The sequence below is a fragment of the Lagopus leucura genome, unplaced genomic scaffold (assembly GCF_019238085.1).
Source record: "Lagopus leucura isolate 7727_CA_CO unplaced genomic scaffold, USGS_WTPT01 Super-Scaffold_100018, whole genome shotgun sequence".
In the NCBI taxonomy this organism is placed as follows: domain Eukaryota; kingdom Metazoa; phylum Chordata; class Aves; order Galliformes; family Phasianidae; genus Lagopus; species Lagopus leucura.
The window spans coordinates 14,048,378-14,068,778 of NW_024962272.1; the positions used below are offsets into that span (position 1 = coordinate 14,048,378).

General features: G+C 38.6%; 1 protein-coding gene and 1 long non-coding RNA gene across 2 annotated transcripts in view; one reads left to right on the forward strand and one right to left on the reverse strand.

Moving 5' to 3' along the window:
- Positions 1 to 1,817: 1,817 nt before the first annotated feature.
- LOC122183471 lies at positions 1,818 to 2,615 on the reverse strand. The gene is made up of 2 exons (XR_006180270.1): positions 2,497 to 2,615; positions 1,818 to 1,958 (listed from the first exon to the last, which is right to left on the reverse strand). It is a non-coding gene; the product is annotated as an uncharacterized LOC122183471 (long non-coding RNA).
- Positions 2,616 to 2,890: 275 nt separating this feature from the next.
- Positions 2,891 to 20,401, forward strand: part of ERCC6L2 (ERCC excision repair 6 like 2) — a 47,112-nt gene continuing 29,601 nt past the window's right edge. Inside the window, exons 1-9 of the mRNA XM_042877439.1 lie at positions 2,891 to 3,009; positions 5,693 to 6,117; positions 8,499 to 8,618; positions 9,512 to 9,705; positions 11,481 to 11,642; positions 12,060 to 12,267; positions 13,670 to 13,810; positions 15,299 to 15,412; positions 16,221 to 16,340. Of these exons, the coding sequence (XP_042733373.1) occupies positions 2,991 to 3,009; positions 5,693 to 6,117; positions 8,499 to 8,618; positions 9,512 to 9,705; positions 11,481 to 11,642; positions 12,060 to 12,267; positions 13,670 to 13,810; positions 15,299 to 15,412; positions 16,221 to 16,340 (1,503 nt within the window). The 5' untranslated portion in view covers positions 2,891 to 2,990. The remainder of the gene's footprint in view (positions 3,010 to 5,692; positions 6,118 to 8,498; positions 8,619 to 9,511; positions 9,706 to 11,480; positions 11,643 to 12,059; positions 12,268 to 13,669; positions 13,811 to 15,298; positions 15,413 to 16,220; positions 16,341 to 20,401) is intronic.

The following is a 20,401-nucleotide window of genomic DNA, read 5'->3' on the forward strand; positions in this document are numbered from 1 at the left end:
TAGCAGACATCCATTGCAACATTGTCCTCTTCAGTTCGCTTGTCTCAGTTACTCTGAGATCTGTCCTCAGGCAGAGCTCTCTGAAGTATTATCTGCCAGTCCCACTCCTCATTGTCCTGGCTAGTATGTCGTAAATTGCCCAGATCTGTCATCACCTGCAGTTCAGCCATGAGCCATACTGCTACATTTCTATGATCCCAAACAGACTGTGAGCCATACAGCTATACACAAGGACTCTAATTCGTCTTCTTGATACCTTATAGTGCGTGTTAGTTTCCAGACACTTCTGAGTACTTTGCTAGGCTGATTTCCACTAAGAATTGTGAAAGCTTCTTGAATACTACTTATGGAAAATGTTTTAAACAGTGTGGCAAACATCTGGAACAGAAAAAAAAAGGCCTTCCAAAGTGTTTGTTCAGTGCATGTCACATTGCCACATTCCTCTTAGTAGCACTTCTAATGCTGCTACGCTTAATTTTTGTCACTAAAATGAACAAACTCTTTCACAATGTTACACGTGAACATTTCAGAGATATAGCACATCTTTTAATGTTTATCCCCATTCTCCCATTCATTTTGGCTCTTACCTAACACTTCTCTTATGAAATCTAAATCTAAGGTCAATACGAGCAAAGTTCAAATTTTCACATGCAGTTTAGATATTTCAAACATTTCAGCAACAGCAATAGTTTTTCAAAATAGCCTTTTCACAAATCTTTTCCTGCAGAAACACACAGTGTGAGGTGTTTTTTATGCCTTAGCAAATAGCTCCTATTAAAATAACTTGAGCTAGAAAGAACTTCTGTATTCTAAAAACTTTGAAAGATAAATTGCAGAAGTAAGTAATTCACTAACTTCTGAAAACAGTTTCATTATGAGCCTGGTCTTTTAAGAATGTCTTTATGAAAGGAGTTTTGATCTCACTGGGCCAACTTCCATTTTCTAGCCTTTTTTTTTTTTTTCCTTCAAAGGTGTGTAAAGATACAGAATCTGCTTGTAATTCATGAGAAGAATTTTATCTACTGGCATAAGAGGTAACCAAGTGTTCCTGTTAAGTATGCATTCCTCCCTCTGTTGCCCCTGCTTGAGAGAAAGCCTTACAAGAGTATACCTGACAGAAAAGGAGACACATACTACTACCATCCATCGGATTTTCAGTTTCTTTCTCCAGCTAAGCCACTGACATCTTACCACAGATTTAAATGTATAATGGAGCACAGGCAGAATATTAGCCCTTAAGATTAGAAAAATTTAAGCAAGAGACTAATGTGTTCATTTCCTTCTATTGTGACGTTGTAATATTATGTTAGCGACAGTAAAACAACAGCTGCACTCCACAGGAAAGAATCCTTGTTAAGCAGAACTATCTCTGTACTAGTCAAATGTAACATAATATTCATTAAATAAACACGCTATGGTGTGAACAAACATTTATCTTCAAACATGACCTAGTCTAAAAGTTTGCCTTAGAATGACAACTTACATGTTCCTGCAGAATTTTCTAACATGCTTTGAGGGCTGAAATTCATTAAGTTTCTGAGGGTTACATTCTCATTATTTTGCCAAATTTTCAAAACATCATGCTGTTTTCAGCTTTGTTTTTATGATGGTCTGGCTATTGTCACATTCCTTTAGAATCAATGTAGCTAAACATGACTACATCCGTATTTTAAAAACAACCAAATTTTATTGGTATTATATTTTTGAACAACCTACCCCAACGTATATGGTATCCAATATTTATGTAGTTTATTGCTGCAGCAACTCTATCAGTGCTTCCACGCCTGCTATTCTTCTGTTAGTCAAATACCACTGGCTCATAAACCACCACACGTATTTAATTAAATTGTTACAAGAAAATTCCATCTAACAGCAAAGACAATGTACAGAAGGAACTTCATCTTGCTTTGAGTTCTGTTGAGTCCTCATTCGTCTCAGAGTAGGCAAGTGGCTGCTACCTGCAGAAAAGCACACAGACTCACGTTTGGTAGAATCCATTGCTGTGCTTTGCTCCTAGCAGTGTTTTATTCAGAGCAGCAAATGCCATGACACCCACTAGATTCCCTACTGGCTTGCTGGCACAATCTCTTCCCTTTTTTCTTCCTGTATGAATATTGCTACAAACAACAGCAGCATTAAAAGAAAATTCAGCTAAAAATTTAATATGTATCAAGGTGTCTAATTATTCAAGCTGGCAACACTCCTTTCAGGGGCTCTTCAGGTGCAAAGTCACACCGTTCATCTGTCATAAATCTGCACAGCAGTAGCACTACAAGTACCACAATCCAAACCTCCACACATCCTACAAAAGCACTTTCAAGTCAGTGTGGGTACCACCATGCTGCTGCACTCTCTGCAGATAGGAGTTGCTCCTAAGCAGTCCTTTCCCAAACACTGGCCTCACTACAACAGCCCCATGGCCCACAGCTCCATGACAGTCCTAAGGCTAGTGCCCAAAAGGGCCACAGACTGCTGCACTACAAGTCAGTGACAAACCGCAATGGCGGAGAAGGCCAATCCGAAGACCCCGAACCGCGCTCTCGTCGTTACGTCGCAAACTTCTCACTTAAGGCCCAAGGCTAGCAACCCGCGGCCGGCGTTTCCTACCGCTCTCGCGAGAAGTAGCGCAAGCCTCGCGATATGAAGAGCCGCGCCTGCCCCTGCTGCTCTTCTCGCGGGATTGCTCCCGCCCCGCTGCGTGGGTGGCAGCGTCGTGCAGGGCTGTGTTAGACGGTGGGGGTGAATCTGTTCGGTCGTTATCGGAGGCTGAGTGAAGGCAGAGCGCTGTAACATGTCCTCAGCAGGTGCGGCGTGTGCGGTGGCTGCTCAGCGTTCTAGCGGCTTCCCGCGCCCTATCCCGGCCGTGCCTCGCCGCGGGGTCGGTGAGCGGTGCCCGTCTCTCGGCTGCCCTTGGGGAGCGTGAGCGTCCCGCGAGTCCTGGCCACGCTGCTGGGGTGATCCTCGCCAGACCTGCACTCACGTCAGTTAAGATGGGTGATGCGTGGCCAGGTAAGCGGGTTGACGTGGGCTCCCGGATTGCGAAAGAGCGGGTCTGGGTGTCACCGGGCCCCTTGCCCTTCATTCACAGAGTGTGGGCTGCGGGGCAGAGGCGTCTTGCGTGGGGCAGCTGTCCCACGGGTGTGCTGATAGCCCCTCGCCTCACCCAGCAGCAGAGCGACGCTGTGAGGAGTGCCGTGGTGCACGGCTTAGTGACGTTCCCTTACAACAAATATCCTGTTTTGCATTTCTTCCTTGGGAAGATTGGAAGTGTGTGTTTGAAGTGGACATAAAGTGTAGATGCTGAAGCATCTTTTAGAAGATGTGTCAATTAGTCTCATGTTTAGTAATTTTGCTGCTAGGCTTCAAATTCAGAAAAGATAATGCTTTTCCATTATGGTATCATAAGTTTCCTTTTACAGCAACTTATTAGAGTGTAAAAAACCTTATATTCTTTATTAAGTTGTCAAACCTCAATAGTTAAAAAGCATTTGTGGTAATGTGCTTATTCTGTATAGGAGTAATGAAATAAGCTCATCTGTGACTGCAGGCCATTATCATCACGGTCTGAAATGGTCAATATGTGTCATGGTGCACTTTGTCATACATGGCAACAGACTAGATATAAGCAGTCATCTTGAATGCCATCTGTTTTCATTGATGGCTATGCTGGGAAGCTGCAATAGATAGATGTCCTGATTTGCAGAGGTTTTATCCTACATAAATGATTGTTCGAAAGAAGATAGTGTAGCAGTTTTTACTTTGGTTTGCACAGCGTTATTTTCCAGAATCTTGTAGTACTGTCATCCTTAATACTGCTGTTTTGCCACTTTTCTTTTTATTCCTCACTTTGTTCCTTCTTTGTTAGTTTGAAATTTGTTATTACAGAGTTTACTCTCCAGTACTCTTTATTCTACTCTGCACAAGTCTTATGCAGCTTATAAAAATAAATGTTCAGAAACAAAGGCTTTGTCATATTAAATCATAGTATTAACCTGAATGTTTAAATGCTGTGTGTCACTTCAGATATTATTATGAAAGAGAGTAACAATGAAAATGCTCTCTATTCTAAATTTTGTTTTGAATATTTCACAGAGATCTGTATGTTGCTAGTTTTGTTTTTCAATATTCCTTCTTAATTTTGAGAAATTGCCCAAAGGTTTAGATGGTACTGGAAGAAGATCATACGTTTTTTGTGCATGAATTTGGTCATGTTTTTGAGGCAGTACATATACAAATACTTCAAGAGGAGAATAATTGACTGTATTTTACTGAATATACTGTCTATAATTAACTGTTTGCCTCAAAGTGTTATTTTCAGCTTCAGATACTTTGGAGGAGGTATGTAGTGTCTTACATGCAGGGCATAGGGTGTGGGATGAAACTTAGTCTGAGCAAGGATGATGCAGGGATGGAATGAGTGTTCTATGGAGATGTTATTCTAATGGAGTGACTCTAGTTTGTGAGCTAGTTAGTGCAAGAACTAGTGGGCCATTGGTTTAGGGTGCAAGTGTATAGCAGACAAAATCTTGTCGCACATTAGAGAGCAGACCTGTGAGACTCATATATAGTTGGGGGACACCAAGTGCAGGAAAACTGTGTGTGTTGAAGGAAGAACAAAGCTACTAGGAAGAAAGGTTCATTGTTGGTAAATACGGTAACCATACCTGGCCCAGGAAATCTCCTTACTCATACTTCAAGTCATTCAAAGACACACACCTCAATTCAGATTTTAAGAACTTCACATGTGGTTGATATTTGTTGGGCCTGCTTTTTCTGTTGTTGTTTTCCCCCTACGGTGAAGGCCTTGCTTTTTCTAATATTTTGTTAGGTACTTCCTTGTCAGTACAGTATGAATTCTTTTAACTCTTATACAGTGCTGGTCTGATATTTTTCTTTCTTTGTTAGCAACACATGCATCATTAAAGATTGTATCAGAAATGTAAAAAAAAATAAATAAAAGAAGCAGCTCAGTTTTCTCTGTTAGTGTTTGATATGCAGTATTAATGGGGTAAGACCTTACAGAGAAAGAGATTTTAATAGTTGAAGACTTTACAGCTGCGTAAGGAATTCAGTCAGTTACCCACTTTGGAGAAGGACATAGGCAAATGCTATCCTCATATATGCTATCCTCATATATGTTCTTAGAGTACGCTTCTGTTACTTCTAAAATAAGGTTTTTTCTTCCTAATGCTAGACATTATGAGGAGAAATATGCTTCATACATGGTTGTATTTGTGAAACAACTTAATGAAACTGAAGTACTGCATTCAAGTAGATGACAAGTGCTATCTGTTGTAGAGGGTATTTTGAAACAGGTGACATGGTTTATTAATTGGATGCTAACCCTGTCAGTGTGGGCTTGTCAAGTGAAACTTATCAATCAGTGTTTGCATGAGGTTTTTTTCCTGGCAGGCTTTCAGGTATTTTAAAAACAGCAATACAAACACTGTATTGCTTATTGCATTGCAAGTGCCTATCTTGGAATTTGGTTCTAATCAGTAATCGGTATTGTAATTCTAGTGCTGCCTTCAATAGAGCCTTGAAATGCATATAATCTTGAGTTATATGCCTTTCATGAAATGAGTTAGTATCTAATATTTAGGTCAGTGTTTCCAAATGTAATACTTCGTGCATTTGGCCAGTTTTTCATTGTGTTATTTTTGTTGTTGTTTTGTTTTGTTTGTTTCCATAGATAGATGGCATGCTGGGGAGAGATGCCTTGCACCTTGTCCTGCAAATGGAAAGCTTTCTGAAGGAATAATATCATCAATTGAAAAGGACAAGAATGGAAAATCATTTGCTGTTGTATCATTCTTGGGATCTGAAGATAAGAAAATACTAATATCTGAGCTCTGTAAAGTTGAATCTGGTAGATGTTCCTGGAAGAGTGTGATATTTGATGACAGTGACCTGGAAAAGCCTTATTTTCCTAGCCAAAATGTTCCATCTTCAACAGTTGCTTTTAAGTTATCTGATGACGGTGATTTTATCCCATATACAATTAATAGATACCTGCGTGGTTATCAAAGGGAAGGAGCCCAGTTTCTCTACTGGCACTATGCTAATAAAAGGGGATGCATTCTTGGAGATGATATGGGCCTTGGAAAGACAGTACAGGTATTTATTTTATTATAACAACATTGAGACAATAGATTCATTTATTTGCTTTTTGGCAGCATGTTTTCTGTGAAGAGTATTTATTTTGTAAGTTGACTTACTAAATAAAAGCCATATTGTAGAAGATTTCTCTCCCTTTTCTAGCATGAAGTTGGAGGAGGCAGGATGTGGCTGTTTGTAACAATACTTGAGAGGATGGAGTCATTGCTGATTTAAGATAAGCTTCTGACACTCCACAAAACTGGGATGTGATTGTTTGTACTGTAAAGCTTAGTAGTTGTGGCAGTTAAGATTTTAATTAGTGTTTGTGTTATGTTGAATATATTTTATGTATTGATACCCACACATGATGAAAGTAATTTGTTGCACTGGAGAATGCTACTAGTACATACACCACTTAACAGGTCTTAAAATGTCTTTTTACTCTTTTTTCTTGAAAATGAGTAGTTTGACTGTACTTACTAGGAACAAAAAGAAGAAGCGTGTACTACCCCATCTGGAAAAAGTACTGAGATGTTACATAATATTTTTATCATTATTGAAAATGCAAACTCTGCTGATGAAGAAACAAAGAATGGCTGAACTTTTTTCATTATGCTTTGAATAACTGCAGCCCAATTGATTCACTTATTTTTCTGAAGTAAGGCTGTTTTTACATTTGAAATAATTTTCTTTAATCTGTTTGGCTTGAGTTAGCACCTTGAGTCCTATAACAAGTAGTCCTTGTCCAACTCTTGTTGCTCTTCCTTTTTGTGAAATGCAAGCTCATTTCTTTGCTGGTAAATACTGGCTGTAGCATGTCTTGTGCATCCTTTTAGGAGAATGTCAGCTGATAAGACTTCTTCTGTGCACAAATGCTTGTTCTTTAGCAAACTTTACAAGAGAAGTGAGTGAACTAAATTGGCAGAACTTGCCTGAATAGAGCATTTAGAGGCATATTGTGTGTGTGTAGAGAGCTGCTGCTGATCTGTTAACATATTAGTTATAACTAAACTAGTTCCATTTACCTTGTGTTTCACCTTATCTCAGATGCATTCCTTGTTCACTGCAGCTGAGTAAATCAGTAATTACTCAAGAACTGCAAATATCCAACTTAGTATTGAAAGAAACCTTTGTATAAGGTAAAAAAAATCAGGAGAAAAACAAGCTGTCCTGCTTCCACCTCTTTTCTTGAATCTCATGGCTGATTCTGTGTTGAACAGGTCATGTTTGTCACACAGTGGCAGTGTGTTCCTTTGTAGAATTTGCATTTTCATCATAATGTCAAGTTTGTAGAAGAAAAATACAGTTTTTGAATACTGTCTTAAGTATTCCTTTCTGAAAGAGTATTTGCTTTTCTCAAGTGTAGTATGGGTAAGAGCTGAGAAGACATCAATAGGTGAGTTTACTTGTTTCAGAGTTTCCCTTGTGTGAAGGAATAAATATTAATTAAACTTCACGGAGAACCAGCTAATTAATTTACAGTCTTTTAGAAAATTTTGCTTTTGCTTATCACTTGGCTGAATATTATGATTTCTAAACTACAGAGTGATGAGAATAAGAATCATTTCTAAATTACAAGGTATCTGAGAAAAAGGCTTTTCTTCAAGATCGTATCGTAATGTACTTTCTACTCTTGAAATTTTTGTTTGTTTGAATTTGCTTTAGTGTGCGGCTGTTTCATTTTGAGTTGTAGTGAAGGTAAGTAGAATAATGTTATGTTGTAATAGGATTGCAGTAATTTAAGGCTTCTTGTCAATGACTTTAGATTGCCTCCTACTTTTATTTGAAAGAGCCAAAAGTTTCTCATCAGAATTGCTCCTTTACAGCCTTTGTTGTTTTTACAAATTTGTGATGCAAATTCTTCCAAAAATGGAAGATCTGAAAAAACATGTAGATTTTATTTTTTGTCCTATTGAGAGTAAGAATAAAATTCAGCTAAACAATGCTGTAGAAGCAACATGTACAAAACTTGCAGCAGCTTCCTAGTGTCTTAGCTTATATGAAATGATATGAGAATTTGAGGGATAGAACATACAGAAAACCGCATTAACTTATTCTACTGCTTCGTCATGTAAGATTCATGTGTTTGTCATTTGTCATTTCCAGGAAAACTGCAGTACATGCCTTATCTCTTCCTTTCTACTTTATCTTCTATATTGTATTTTTGAGGGTTTTCCACTTAGAAAATGAAAGTGCAGTATGGAGCAATGAAATGTTCTTATTGTGAACACAGGTTTCTCAGTTAAAAATGAGATCAATTTTAAAAAAAAAACTGAAAAATATGTGTATTAACAAATGAAGTCCTATTCAGGATTTTGTCTGAAATATTTCAGAGGGACTTACTAATTTTCTGTCGGTATTTTTGTACATAATTACTGAGAGTTGCTTTCTTTCTGAAGGTCATTTCATTTTTGGCTGCAGTGTTACGCAAAAAAGGAACACGTGAAGATATTGAAAACAACATGCCAAAATTTTTACAGAGGACAGTGAAAAAAGAATCAAAATGTAACCCTAACAAGGTACAGCTTTTTACTAATAAAACATCAAGTTAATATATAATGATTTTCAATGTTTGGTTAATTTAACATGAGAAGACAAATGCAACTCCTGGTTACCATTGGTATTTTATGTTATTGGAAATTTGAGTGGCAGAATGATTGTATGACTGAAAAAAATTGTTCCTTTGTAAATTCAGGCAAAGAGGAAGGAGGAGATGAAAGGATATCACTTAATGTGAAAAAACATGAGTGCTTCTGACTGGCTCTAACAGAAGAAGTAGTTTACTTCAAGGACAATTATGTATTGGAGCAGGTAGCAAAGAGAAGTTGTGGATTTTCCATCCTTGAAGAATACTATAGACTTGAGTGAGAGAAGTTCTAACTGCTTAAATTCAGTGCTGCTCCTTCTTTGATTGGAAAGCTGGACTAGAAACTGATTTTATTATTCTGTGATAATATTGTACAGGTTGTCTTAAATTTTTAAACCTTTTTTGATATCTTTTCTCATGCATTGACTAGATTTATGGCTCAGAGGAACTTCCTTACCATTATTTTTTCCATCTCTAAAACATTGAATGGTGTAATAGATGTTATAATAAAGCAGTATGGTAGTATATGATGTCTTACTGCAGTTCACTAAAATAGCAGTGTAACTTTGGATACTTTGTATAGCATTAGTGTATTTCTTTCTGTAGTATTTACACACTCTGTAAACTCATTACTTCTAAATTTATATAAATATTCAGGTATTTTCTATGCTGTGCTTTGAAGCAACACAATTTAATAATTCAGACTATGGAGTAATAAGATAAATCTCAAGGTTATGACTTTTCACATTGAGAATTTCCACATTGATAAAGTGCTGAGCTGTAGATCTTCCAGTAAGACTGTAACAGCTATTTCATATATTTCAGACTTTCCTCATAGTTGCCCCTCTTTCAGTGCTGTATAACTGGAAGGATGAGTTGGACACATGGGGGTACTTTAAGGTCTCTGTCTTACATGGCAGTAAAAAGGAAGATGACTTGAATCGTATCAAGCAAGGGAAATGTGAAGTTGCCCTTACAACATATGAGACTCTTCGCCTGTATTTAGATGAACTTAACAAGTAAGTATTACTCATTGCATTGCAGAAGAGAACTATGTTTGTTAATTTATTAATTTATTAAATTCCTAAGTCCTAAAAATAAGTCCTCCTTTGTTTGTCCTATAGCTGCCAGTATTTTAAAACAGAGGAGCCCTTCCTTTTGTTAAGCTTAAGAATACTTAACCCTTCACTTAGCAAAAGAGAATCACTGGGACTGTTACATCTTGGAAATAGATAAAAGCTGCATGAACATTTCTGTTAGCTGGTAGAGGCAGAATGCAATAGCTAGTGTTGCCCTTGATCTTGCAGTATTCCAGTGGTAGGTGATTGAAAAGGGTCATGAACCTCAAAAGAGTGTCTTACTGTTTTGAATAGTCATCACCAGTAAAAGTCTGATCTCCAGCTCTCTTTGTGCTCATCTGAAAAAGAAGTGCAGATAGGAGACATTAAACAGCTGGTGGCTGGAAAAGAAGTGCATGTGCACAGCCTGTGTCAGTGGAGCAGGACTTACGTGTGAATGAATGCACTGCTTCACTGTAAGGATTTAACAAACTCAATATGCGAAGCATTTATCCATATAGGCATACAGTGTTCATTGAAGGCTGTGCATTTTGCTTAGAGTGATGAGTAGGACTCAAACTGGTCTTTAATTGTAATTAATAATTAGCAGATTTTAACAAGATCATAAACTCAGATTTGATTGAAAGTAATTAACAGGCATCATACGTGATTACCAGATCAGTTTTCAAAATAGTCATCTAAAATTCATGAAACCCATTCAGGGTAGAGATTTTTTTTCTAAACATGGCTGCTGCAAGTAACGTTAGCATAGAAAATGAACTTGTTCTGAAATATTCGTGCATGTCATAGAATCACAAGGTTGGAAATGACCTACAAGACAATCCAGTCCAACCGTCTCCTCATCACCATTGCCACCACTAGCACTAAACCATGTCACGCAGCACGTCATCCAGATGCCTCTTGAACGCTGCCAGGGACGGCAACTCCACCACCTCTCTGGGCAGCCATTCCAGTGCCTGACCACTCTCTGAGAGAAGTTCTTCCTTATGTCTAAAATATAAATAAATATAAATAAAATATAAGTATAAAATATAAATAAATAAAAATAAATATAAAGCTGTCTCATAAATTTGTTTCTTCCTAGGGACTTAGTTATTTAAAATTCACAGAATACAGTTCATTTTTTCACGAAATTTGTACTTGATCTGCTTGCAAAGTACCTTTCAATCTCTACTTCTAACTATGATCCTCTTGGTTTCAAAATTGCAAAATATTAGAATACCTTCACAATATTGCACAATATTGGAATCATACAGGTCTTGAAGTAATTGAGTAATGCTTTCAGATAGTAAACTACCATTAGAAATGCTTTCAGCATATTTTTATCTGGATGGATATTGTTAGGAAATGCAAAACACAGCTGTGCTAATCACGGTTCAGAAGCTCACATTAAGAGATTTGTACTGTTATTCCAAATCTTACTTATGAGTGGGATTAGTGCTGGTAAGATGTGTGTCCAGAAATGAAAAGCTGCTTTCTTCACAGAAAATATTTGATGCAGTTGACAATAGTTCATCTATTTTATTGTGTAGCTTAGCCATTATAATTAAATTTACTAAGCAGACAAAATGCAATATATATGAAATAAGAAAGTAAAAATAAGTACTTTTTTTGTTGTAATAATCAAGACTGTACATGTAACTGATGTCAGTTTTTGTGTATGTGAAGTGATAAGTAATTCCAATTAAGGGAGAATATTTTTTCTTGCTATGAAGTATAGAGTGGTCTGCTGTCATAGTGGATGAAGTACACAGAATCAAGAATCCAAAGTCTCAAATAACTCAAACTATGAAGTCCTTAAAATGCAGTGTTCGCATAGGCCTTACCGGAACCATTCTTCAAAACAATATGAAAGAACTTTGGTGTGTCATGGACTGGTAAATAAAATACTTTTTTTTTTCCTTTTGTTTATCTTTGTTTACTAAGCATGCCTTCTTCCCCTCCCTTTCTCCTTCCCCCCCCACCCCCTCTGCGCCTCCCATACACACAAAAGAAAGGGTCTGTTGCGTAACTTTGGACAACATTGTGCCTTTGTTTCCTCCAGTATGTGCAGGTCATTCTGACTTACTTGGAAGTAAAAATTTCTTGCTAGTCCAGAAACATTGATTGTAAGCCAAAACAATTCATAGTATGCTTTTAATCATTGGAAAAGCATAGGTAGCCTTGAAGATGTTGCAATTCCCTCATAACCAACCCCTACCCAATGTTTTTTTTTTTTTTTTTTTTTTTTTTTTTTAATTGTGGTTTTTTGGTGTTTTTTTTGTTTGTTTGCTGATTTTGTTTCCTTTTTATAGGGCCCTACCAGGACTTTTGGGTAGTAGAATGCATTTCAAGAGGAAATTTTCTGATCCAGTGGAGCGTGGCCAGAGGCACACTGCAACTAAAAGAGAGCTAGCAACAGGTCGTAAGGCGATGGTGAAGCTGGCAAGAAAAATGTCTAGCTGGTTTCTGAGACGTACAAAAGTGCTTATCAGTGATCAGTTGCCAAAAAAAGAAGACAGAGTAAGAGCGCGTTTGTATTTTGAATATATTATATCTTTTTTGTTGATTTTGTTGTTTTTTCTCTTTCATCATACCTCTGCTAGTTTATGCTTTTCTCTTGGACTTAAAAAATTAAGAAGAAACTAGAGCCTTAAAAAGAATGCATGTAAGATTGTGTGCTCTGTTGGTTTAGTTACTATGATTGCTTACTGAAATAGTTATCTAAGCATGAAAATGCTCAGCTAAACTTTTGGCTAGTGATTTACACATTTTATGTGCCCTTTGCCACATGTATCTTTGCAAACTCAGTGTATGTAAATCTCTTGAAATTTGATGTAGGATTTTTGAATTTGCAGCTTGATACTTTGTACGTAGAACAGTTTGCTTTTAATCTTTTTTTTTAACTCTCATTTTCAATCAGTAAGTAGAGGGAAACTCGCCAGATTAAAGATAATTATCTTAGTCTGTAATCTTTTTCATCTGGTGCTATTGTAAACATCACATAAATCAATAATTCTTTATGGCTAATATTGATTTCTCTTATTAGACATGTTTCCTTCTAAGTAGATGAACACATTAATTTTCAGATGTTTGTATTCAAAATTCTGTGTTCTTCATCCTAAGATTATAATAATGTCATCTAAGATGTCTTGTAAAGGGAAGATTAACACAAACATTAGTCAGTTGTCTTTGTAAATCTAGCAGGTTTTATTTCCATTCTCTTGTTAGTCTATGTTCAAGTTACTGCTATATTATTATAGCTCAGCATGGTGCTGTAGCAATGTGGGTGGCCTGTGTCAGTGAACGATATTCAGATATCTGTCTCCTGCTGGTTAAGACTAAAGATGTCATGGAGATGCCACCCATGGTCTCTTAGAGGAGGGATAAGTGTTTTAGCCATAGCTGTGTATAGAGCACTGCATTCTCAGTGCTTCTTCTGTTTGTCCTGCCTGTGGTACTGCCCTGCAAATAGCTGGAGCCTAAGAAGAGAAAAAGGGCAAATTAAGCAACTGGCAAAATGAGGGAATCCTGTGTTATAATTATGCATTTATGTCTGTCACTCTTGCTTCGTTCTCTTAGTCTTCCACAAAAACCCAACTGAGAGGTTTGTAGAAACCTAAAAGCAGGTTATTATAACTTGATATTGATTCTCTTTCTAAAATTTTGGGAAGGGGTAAAATAAGTTTACATTCATTTTGTATATAATTTCCAAATACTTTTGTCAGCATACAGGTGGTTTTGTTTTTGTTTTTAATATGAGTAGTATAACTTTCTATCAACGTTTGTGCAAATATATTATTATTTTCTACCTTATGTGCAGTGCTCCATGCTTTGTTGATTTTGTTTTGTTTTGGTGCAGTGCTCTGTGTTTCTAATTTTATGCTGCACGTAACTGCATTTTTTTGGACTTTTATTTTTACAGATGGTGTACTGTTCCCTGACAGAATTCCAGAAAGCAGTATACCAGGCTGTGCTGAAGACAGAGGATGTAAACCTAGTATTAAGAGCAGGAGAGCCCTGCAGCTGCAATAGCGGCCGTATAAGGAAGAATTGTTGTTACAAAGTAAGAACTTAATTGTCTGAAGTTTATAATGTAGACTTTCTGGTTTGAGCAGAGGGTAGGTATTTCTCAATATGCTCTTGCCCATGAGGAGCTGCTTGAAGTGACTGCCTGGTCTTAAGTCATCTGTTCGTGAAATCTTGACTAAAAACATTGTGTCATGCTGAAGTCAGGCACTTCAGGACTACAGCATAACTGCTTGGCATGCCCTAAACAAAAGGTCATTATTAATACAGTATATTTGGAATGTGTTGTGTTAAATACACCTGATGTTGGAAAGGGTATTACATTGGGACATTTTATACTTGTCAGGTATGCGGTTACTGTGCACCATAGATGGTCAGTACAGTAGCTGCAAATAAGAGACCTCCTGTACCCAGCAGATTGTCTGAGATATAGTTGTTTTGTAATTACAGTTGGATTGTGTCTTCACTCCTAAAAACATGCTTTGATTTACTTTACTGAAAGGAGAGCTGTAGAAGCAACTATTTTTTAATGCAAGTAGAACGTTATTCATTAGGAACAGCTCTGCAGATTTCTTCCTTCTTTGGTCTCCTTTAATGCTAATAGATCTAGCTTTGTTTTTGTTTCTCCATATCTCTTAGTAGACTCAGAATGCCTTTTAAATATTTTCTTTCTTTTACTTCTAAACTGTTTAGGTTGTTGCATACTGTTTTTTTTCTTTCTTGTTTCTGAAGTAATGTAGTGTATTTAGTCTTATGCATCTTTATTTGAAAACAATCTATCGTCCTGTTGAAATATGCTATGAAAACTAGCATTAGCTCTTTGCAAGCTTTAGTTATCATTGTTTTGTAGAAAGAAGGTGCTGTTGAGTTTTGTTCACTCTATGCAGACTAGTGGATACCTATGTTGCTCTTATGGACTGTCTTACTCCAAAGTTAAACATGAAATTTAACTTGAGAAGGGAAAGGAAACCAGTATTGATAAATCAATCAACTATAACCAGAAAAATAGCTGTTGCTGCTATTCAACTATTCAGTGTTTAAGTTCTTTATGTTAAATGAGATGTTTATGAGACTCCACAAATTTTTGAAGTAAATAAGCAGTTGTAGGTTAAGAAATCATTCAAACTAGTTTAGTTTGTAGCACTAGTTCACTTTCCATTTATTTAAATTGTAAAGTTGCTTTTCTTACCAAGGAATTCTCTTGATTATCGTAACAATTTCTGTATACGTCATACTGTCTAAAATGTTTATCAAGCATGTGATTTGTTTTTTTTTTGTTTTGTTTTTATTGTTTAAAAAGCTGCTTCGCTTCCTATTAATGGAATCATAATGTTGAGAAGAAGAACGTGCCTCAGTTTTGCTAGAAATAAATCATTTGGAATCAATTTTTGTACTATTTGAATTCCTAATGCATTAAATCTTCTTGAAATAGTATTTTAGTGTACTTCTTATTTTTAGGACAGTTTGTTTTTGAAAGTATTAGCAATACTTGTTGGTTTTGCTTGTTTTTTGTTTTGTTTTATAGATGAATTCCCACGGTGAAACAATTAAGTCATTGCAGTTCAGTTACTTGACAATCCTACAGAAAGTTGCAAATCATGTTGCGTTGCTGCAGACAGACAACACTAGCAAGCAGCAGGTTAGTTTTGGAAGTACTTAAAAAGTGAACCTTTGGAAAATTAGATTAAAGCATTTTTAGTTTAGATTAATGCATTTTTAGTGCATTTCTGAGAAGTGAGAGGTAAGTTTTTGTGCAAATAAATAATAAACAATGAGAACATGTTTTGTTTGTTTTTTTTTCCTCCGGAATTCTATATTCAAAGCAGAGTTTCTCGAAATAATATGAGAAATGTTTTGGTAGAACAGGGAGAACGGTATTGATTTATCTTGTTTTCCTGGCAAATAACCATTACAAGAACTTTGCTTTTTACGAAGCTTTACTGCTAGGACTCCAGGGTCATAAACTGTAAATACCCAAGTGTTTTCACTGTGTTTTTTTTTTTGTTTTTTTTTTTCCTGTATTGTATGTGTAGTTTTTACTGTAAAAAAATATTTCAGAGTGATTCCTGGGTAACAGATGAGGTATTTTCTGCTCTTCCGGAAAAGGAGACTTAAAGTGTGTGGTTGCATCCTAGTTCTAGCAGTTCTAGCAGTAAAGTTTTATTTGACTTTTGAGTAGTTTAAATCCATTTCTCGTATTGTTTTTTGTCATATCAATTGAACTGTAGAAAAAAGATTCCCAGAAATGCAGTTATGCTACGGGGTCAAGAGAAATGCTGATACACAACTGCTGGGCTATGAAATGTATGAAATTTGAATTATTCCAGTAGATTACTTGTTTCAGTTTTATGTTTTACTATTTCAGTTGCTAACTTTCAGTTTCAGTTTTACTATTACCCAGTGTAATTCTGATTTTTTTTTAATGCCTTTTGAAAACTTTCTTTCAGGAAACACATATCAAACGAGTTTGCAATGAGGTGTTTTCCAGTTTTCCAGATTTTATGAAGTTAAGCAAAGACGCAGCCTTTGAAATAATTTCAGATCCAAAGTACAGTGGAAAAATGAAGGTAAATATATTCTTCAGAGACAGAAATAAATATTACTAATAGTAAAATGTGCTGTATTATATGGATGTAAGAAAATGCATGCCTACTAGGTGTTTTGTTTTAATAATTCTGTTTACAGTGGTAAGTAGCACTTCAGAGATAAGCTGTTCTTAATCAGAATGCCATCTTGCAAAGACTAGAAAAGAGAAATTCCCTTTTGTCCTATCACTATCTACCCAAGTAAAAAGTTGATTCCCTTCCTTTTTATAATCTCCTTTTCAATGATGGAAGACTGCAAGGAGGTCAACCCTGAGCCTTCTCCAGATTGAACAAACTCTGTTCCCACAGCCTGCTGTTATAGAAAGGTGCTCCAGTCCTTTGATCATCTTTGTGGTCCTACTCTGGACCCACTCCAACAACTCCACTGACTTCGTGTCCTGGGAGCCCCAGGCCTGGATACCATTCTCCAGATGTGGCCTTTCAGAGACAGAATAGAGGGGGGGCAACCACCTCCCTGTCACTACTGGTCACCCCTCTTCTGATGCAACTCAGGATACTGTTGACTGCAAATGCATGCTGCCGGCTCATATCCACCTTTTCATTCACTGGGGCATCCTTCTTCCACAGGGCTCCTCTCAAGGAGTTCTCCCAGTCTGTACACTTATCTGGGATTACTCCAACCCAAGTGCAAAATCACACACTTTACTATGTTGAATGTCATTAGGTTGATGCAGGCCCACTTTTTTGACCCAGGTCCCTCTGCGTGGCTCTCTTCTAACATGTCAGCTGCACCACTCGGCTTAGTGTCATTAGCAGACTTGCTGAGGGTGCACTCAAGCCCATCATCAATGTCACTGATAAAGATGTTGAAGAACACCAGTCCCAAGACAGATCCCTGGGGGGAAACTGCTTGTCACCAGCCCTCACCTAGACATGGTGCCATTCACCACAACCCTCTGTCTGTGGCCTTCCAACCAATTCCTTATTCACCAAATAGTCTACCCCTCAAGTCTATATCTCTCCAATTTAGAGGTAAGGATGTGGTGGAGGACCATGTCAAAGGCCTTGCACTGATGACATAGATGACATTGGTCACCTTCCCTCTGTCTACCAGTGTCGTCGCTCCATCATAGGCCACAAGACTGGTCAAGCATGAGGTTCCCTTGCTAAAGCCATCCTGGCTTCCTCAGATCTGCTGCTCATCCCTTGGATGTCTTAATGTATCTTCTAGGATGATCTGTTCCATGACTTCCCAGACACAGAGGTGAGGCTCACTGGCCTGTAGTTCCGCAGGTCCTCTGTCCTCCCTTTCTTGTACACGAGAGTGATGTTTCATTTTTTCTGTTCCCCAGGGACTTCACCCAACAGCCATGACTTTTCAAATATGATGGAGAGCAGCTCAGCAGCCATATCAGCCAACTCCTTTACAGCCCTGGAATACATGTCATCTAGCCCCATAGACTTGTATATATTTGGTCACATGAGGCAGTCTTAGAATTGCTCTGCCCCCTTGCAGCGAGGGTAGGATTTGCTCCCCCAGTTCCCACCTAGAAACTAAGGGATGCAAATGTCAGGGATATGAGAAATACAAGAATCCTGGCTACCAGCGAAGAGCAAGGCGAAAAAAAATCATTTAGTACCTCAGCCTTCTCCATATCTGTTGTAGCCGGTTCTCCTTTTTCAGTTACCAAAGGAGGTATGCTCTTTTTGGCCTGCCTTTTCTGGCCAATGTACCTATACAATCCCTTCTTGTTTTTAACATTCCTCACCAAGTTTGGTTCCATCTGTGCCTTGGCTTTCCTAATTCCCTCTTTGCAAGTCCAGACAATGGCCCTGTATTGTCCCCAGGTGACATGCTCTTGTTTTCACAGCTGGTACAATCTGTACTTTTCCCTCAGTTTGACCAGCAAGTCATTGCCAAGCTATGCCAGTTTCCTGCCTCCCCTGCCCACTTTCTTATTCTCATGGATGGGGAGTAGCCAGCTTTCTTCCACGCTCTCCCAAAGTTCAGAATCCTGATCCCACTCTTTGCCAGTCCCACATTCCTCGAGATCACAAACTCAACCAGGGCATGGTTGTTGCAGCCTAGGCTGTCTCAAATGTTAATGCCATTAATGTTCTTTTCTGCATTGATGAGCACTAGGTTCAGCAGCACTTCACCTCTTCTGTCTGGTACTCAAACCAGAAAGTTATTGTCCATAGACCCCAGGAAATCCCTAAATCTCTTGCAGCTTGCTGTTTGGTTTTCCCAGCAGATAACTGAGTGATTTAAATCAAGACAGGTGTCTGTAAACATGATGCCTCCTGCAACTGAACGAAGAAGGTGCTGTCAGTAGGCTCCTCTTGATTTGGTCGCCTGTGGTAGACCTCTACCAACAGATGTGCTTTATTAGTCCTATCCCTAATTCTAAGCCACAGGCTCTCAACCTGCTTCTCACCATTTCTCAGAAGGAGCTCCTCACAGTCCATCCAGTCTTTAATGTAATGTTGAGGGCAACTCTGTCCCCCTTCCTGCCTAGCCTGAAAATGCGATACCCCTCTGCAGTGGTATACCAGTTATGGGAGTAGTCCTGCCACATTTGTGTTAGCAACTAGATCATAATTTTCCAAGTACATCACTCATTCCAGCTCCTGTTTCACATGATGCATGCATTTGTGTAAAGGCAATTCAGCTAGGCTTTTTGACACACCACTTTTCTAGAGGGGCCCTCCCTCAAATCTCCAGAAGAAATCTGAAGTTTTCCCCTACTAGTTCCCAGGGGGTCATGAGAAGGTTTCAGATGGGGCGTTGGTAACCTCACCTCATCTGAGCAGTTCCCAAAAGATTACTACAGGACAGTTCAGAGGTTTCTCCCCACCATTTCCTGGCATGACAGTAATCTCAGCTTTTCTTCATAAGAACAGTGCTCCAGTCCTTTGATCATCTTTCTGGTCCTCCCCTGGACCCACTCCAAAAGTTCCACGTTTTTCTTTTTCTGGTAGCTCCAAACCTGAACACAGTACACCAGATGGAGCCTCACAAGAGCAGAGCAGAGGTGAATGATCACCTTTCTTGCCCTGCTGGCCACCCTCTTGATACAGCCTTTTACAGCCATTTTTAAAGCCTGCAGTAATTCTCATGACTATTGTATCTGATTATTTCTGTAGTTTTGCTGAAATTGTGGGTAGGAGTGGCTCTGTATTTTTTCTAAGTGCAAAGGGTTTCTAAATGACAAAACACTTGAAATAGTTCTTTATAAAATAAACAGCATGTATAGTGTTTCCACAGGCGTAGAATGAGAATGGAAGAGGGGAGGGGTGTATGTCTCACCAATTATTTTAAGACAAGTTCCATGAAGTTCTGACCTCAGATGTAGTACAGAAAACTTGAGCACAGCTCCCCTGAAAACAGGATGGTTCATTTGTAAAATGCAAATGCTCATAACCTGAACTGCACCTGAAGTGCTGTCCCTCTTTGCTCAGGAGACCAGTTCTCCTGTTAGCAGTCTCTGAGACCATAGGTACAAACATGGTCTCCACTTGACAGCGGGCTTGCCCCGAGAAAGCAGTGGTGACCCAGACAGAGAGCCTGCCCAGAAATATGGCTGTTCAGGCCTCTGGCTGCAGGGAGTGTCTGAACCTGCTGCTGCCAGGGGAGGGTGGCAGGAATTCCACCTGTATGAGCTGCGAGCAGGTGAAAGAGCTGCTTAGCCTGGTGGTGAACATCAGGGAGGAGGTGGAGAGAGGCTAACCATCTGGGAGTGTGAGCAGGAGACCGACTGGTAAAGTGACTCACTGGTGTGCTGAAGCGAAGGATGCAAGGGAGGTACTCCCTGAAAGTGATGGACCCCCTGCCTAGTTACAGTTAGGTTGACCTGACAGATTATGAGGATTGGAAGAGAAGTCCCTTCTGAGCGCCATGGATGCACCCCCAGCCTGCCTTCCCGGCTTCCTCAAGTTCCCCTAAGCAATAAGTTTGGGGAGCTGGAAATTGAAGGGGAGGTGAATGAGGAGGTGAAGGAGAGTCTAAGAGGGGACCTAGGGCAAGGTGATCATCCCCATACCTTGAGACTGCTTCTGCCAGGAAAGACAGGAGGGTAACT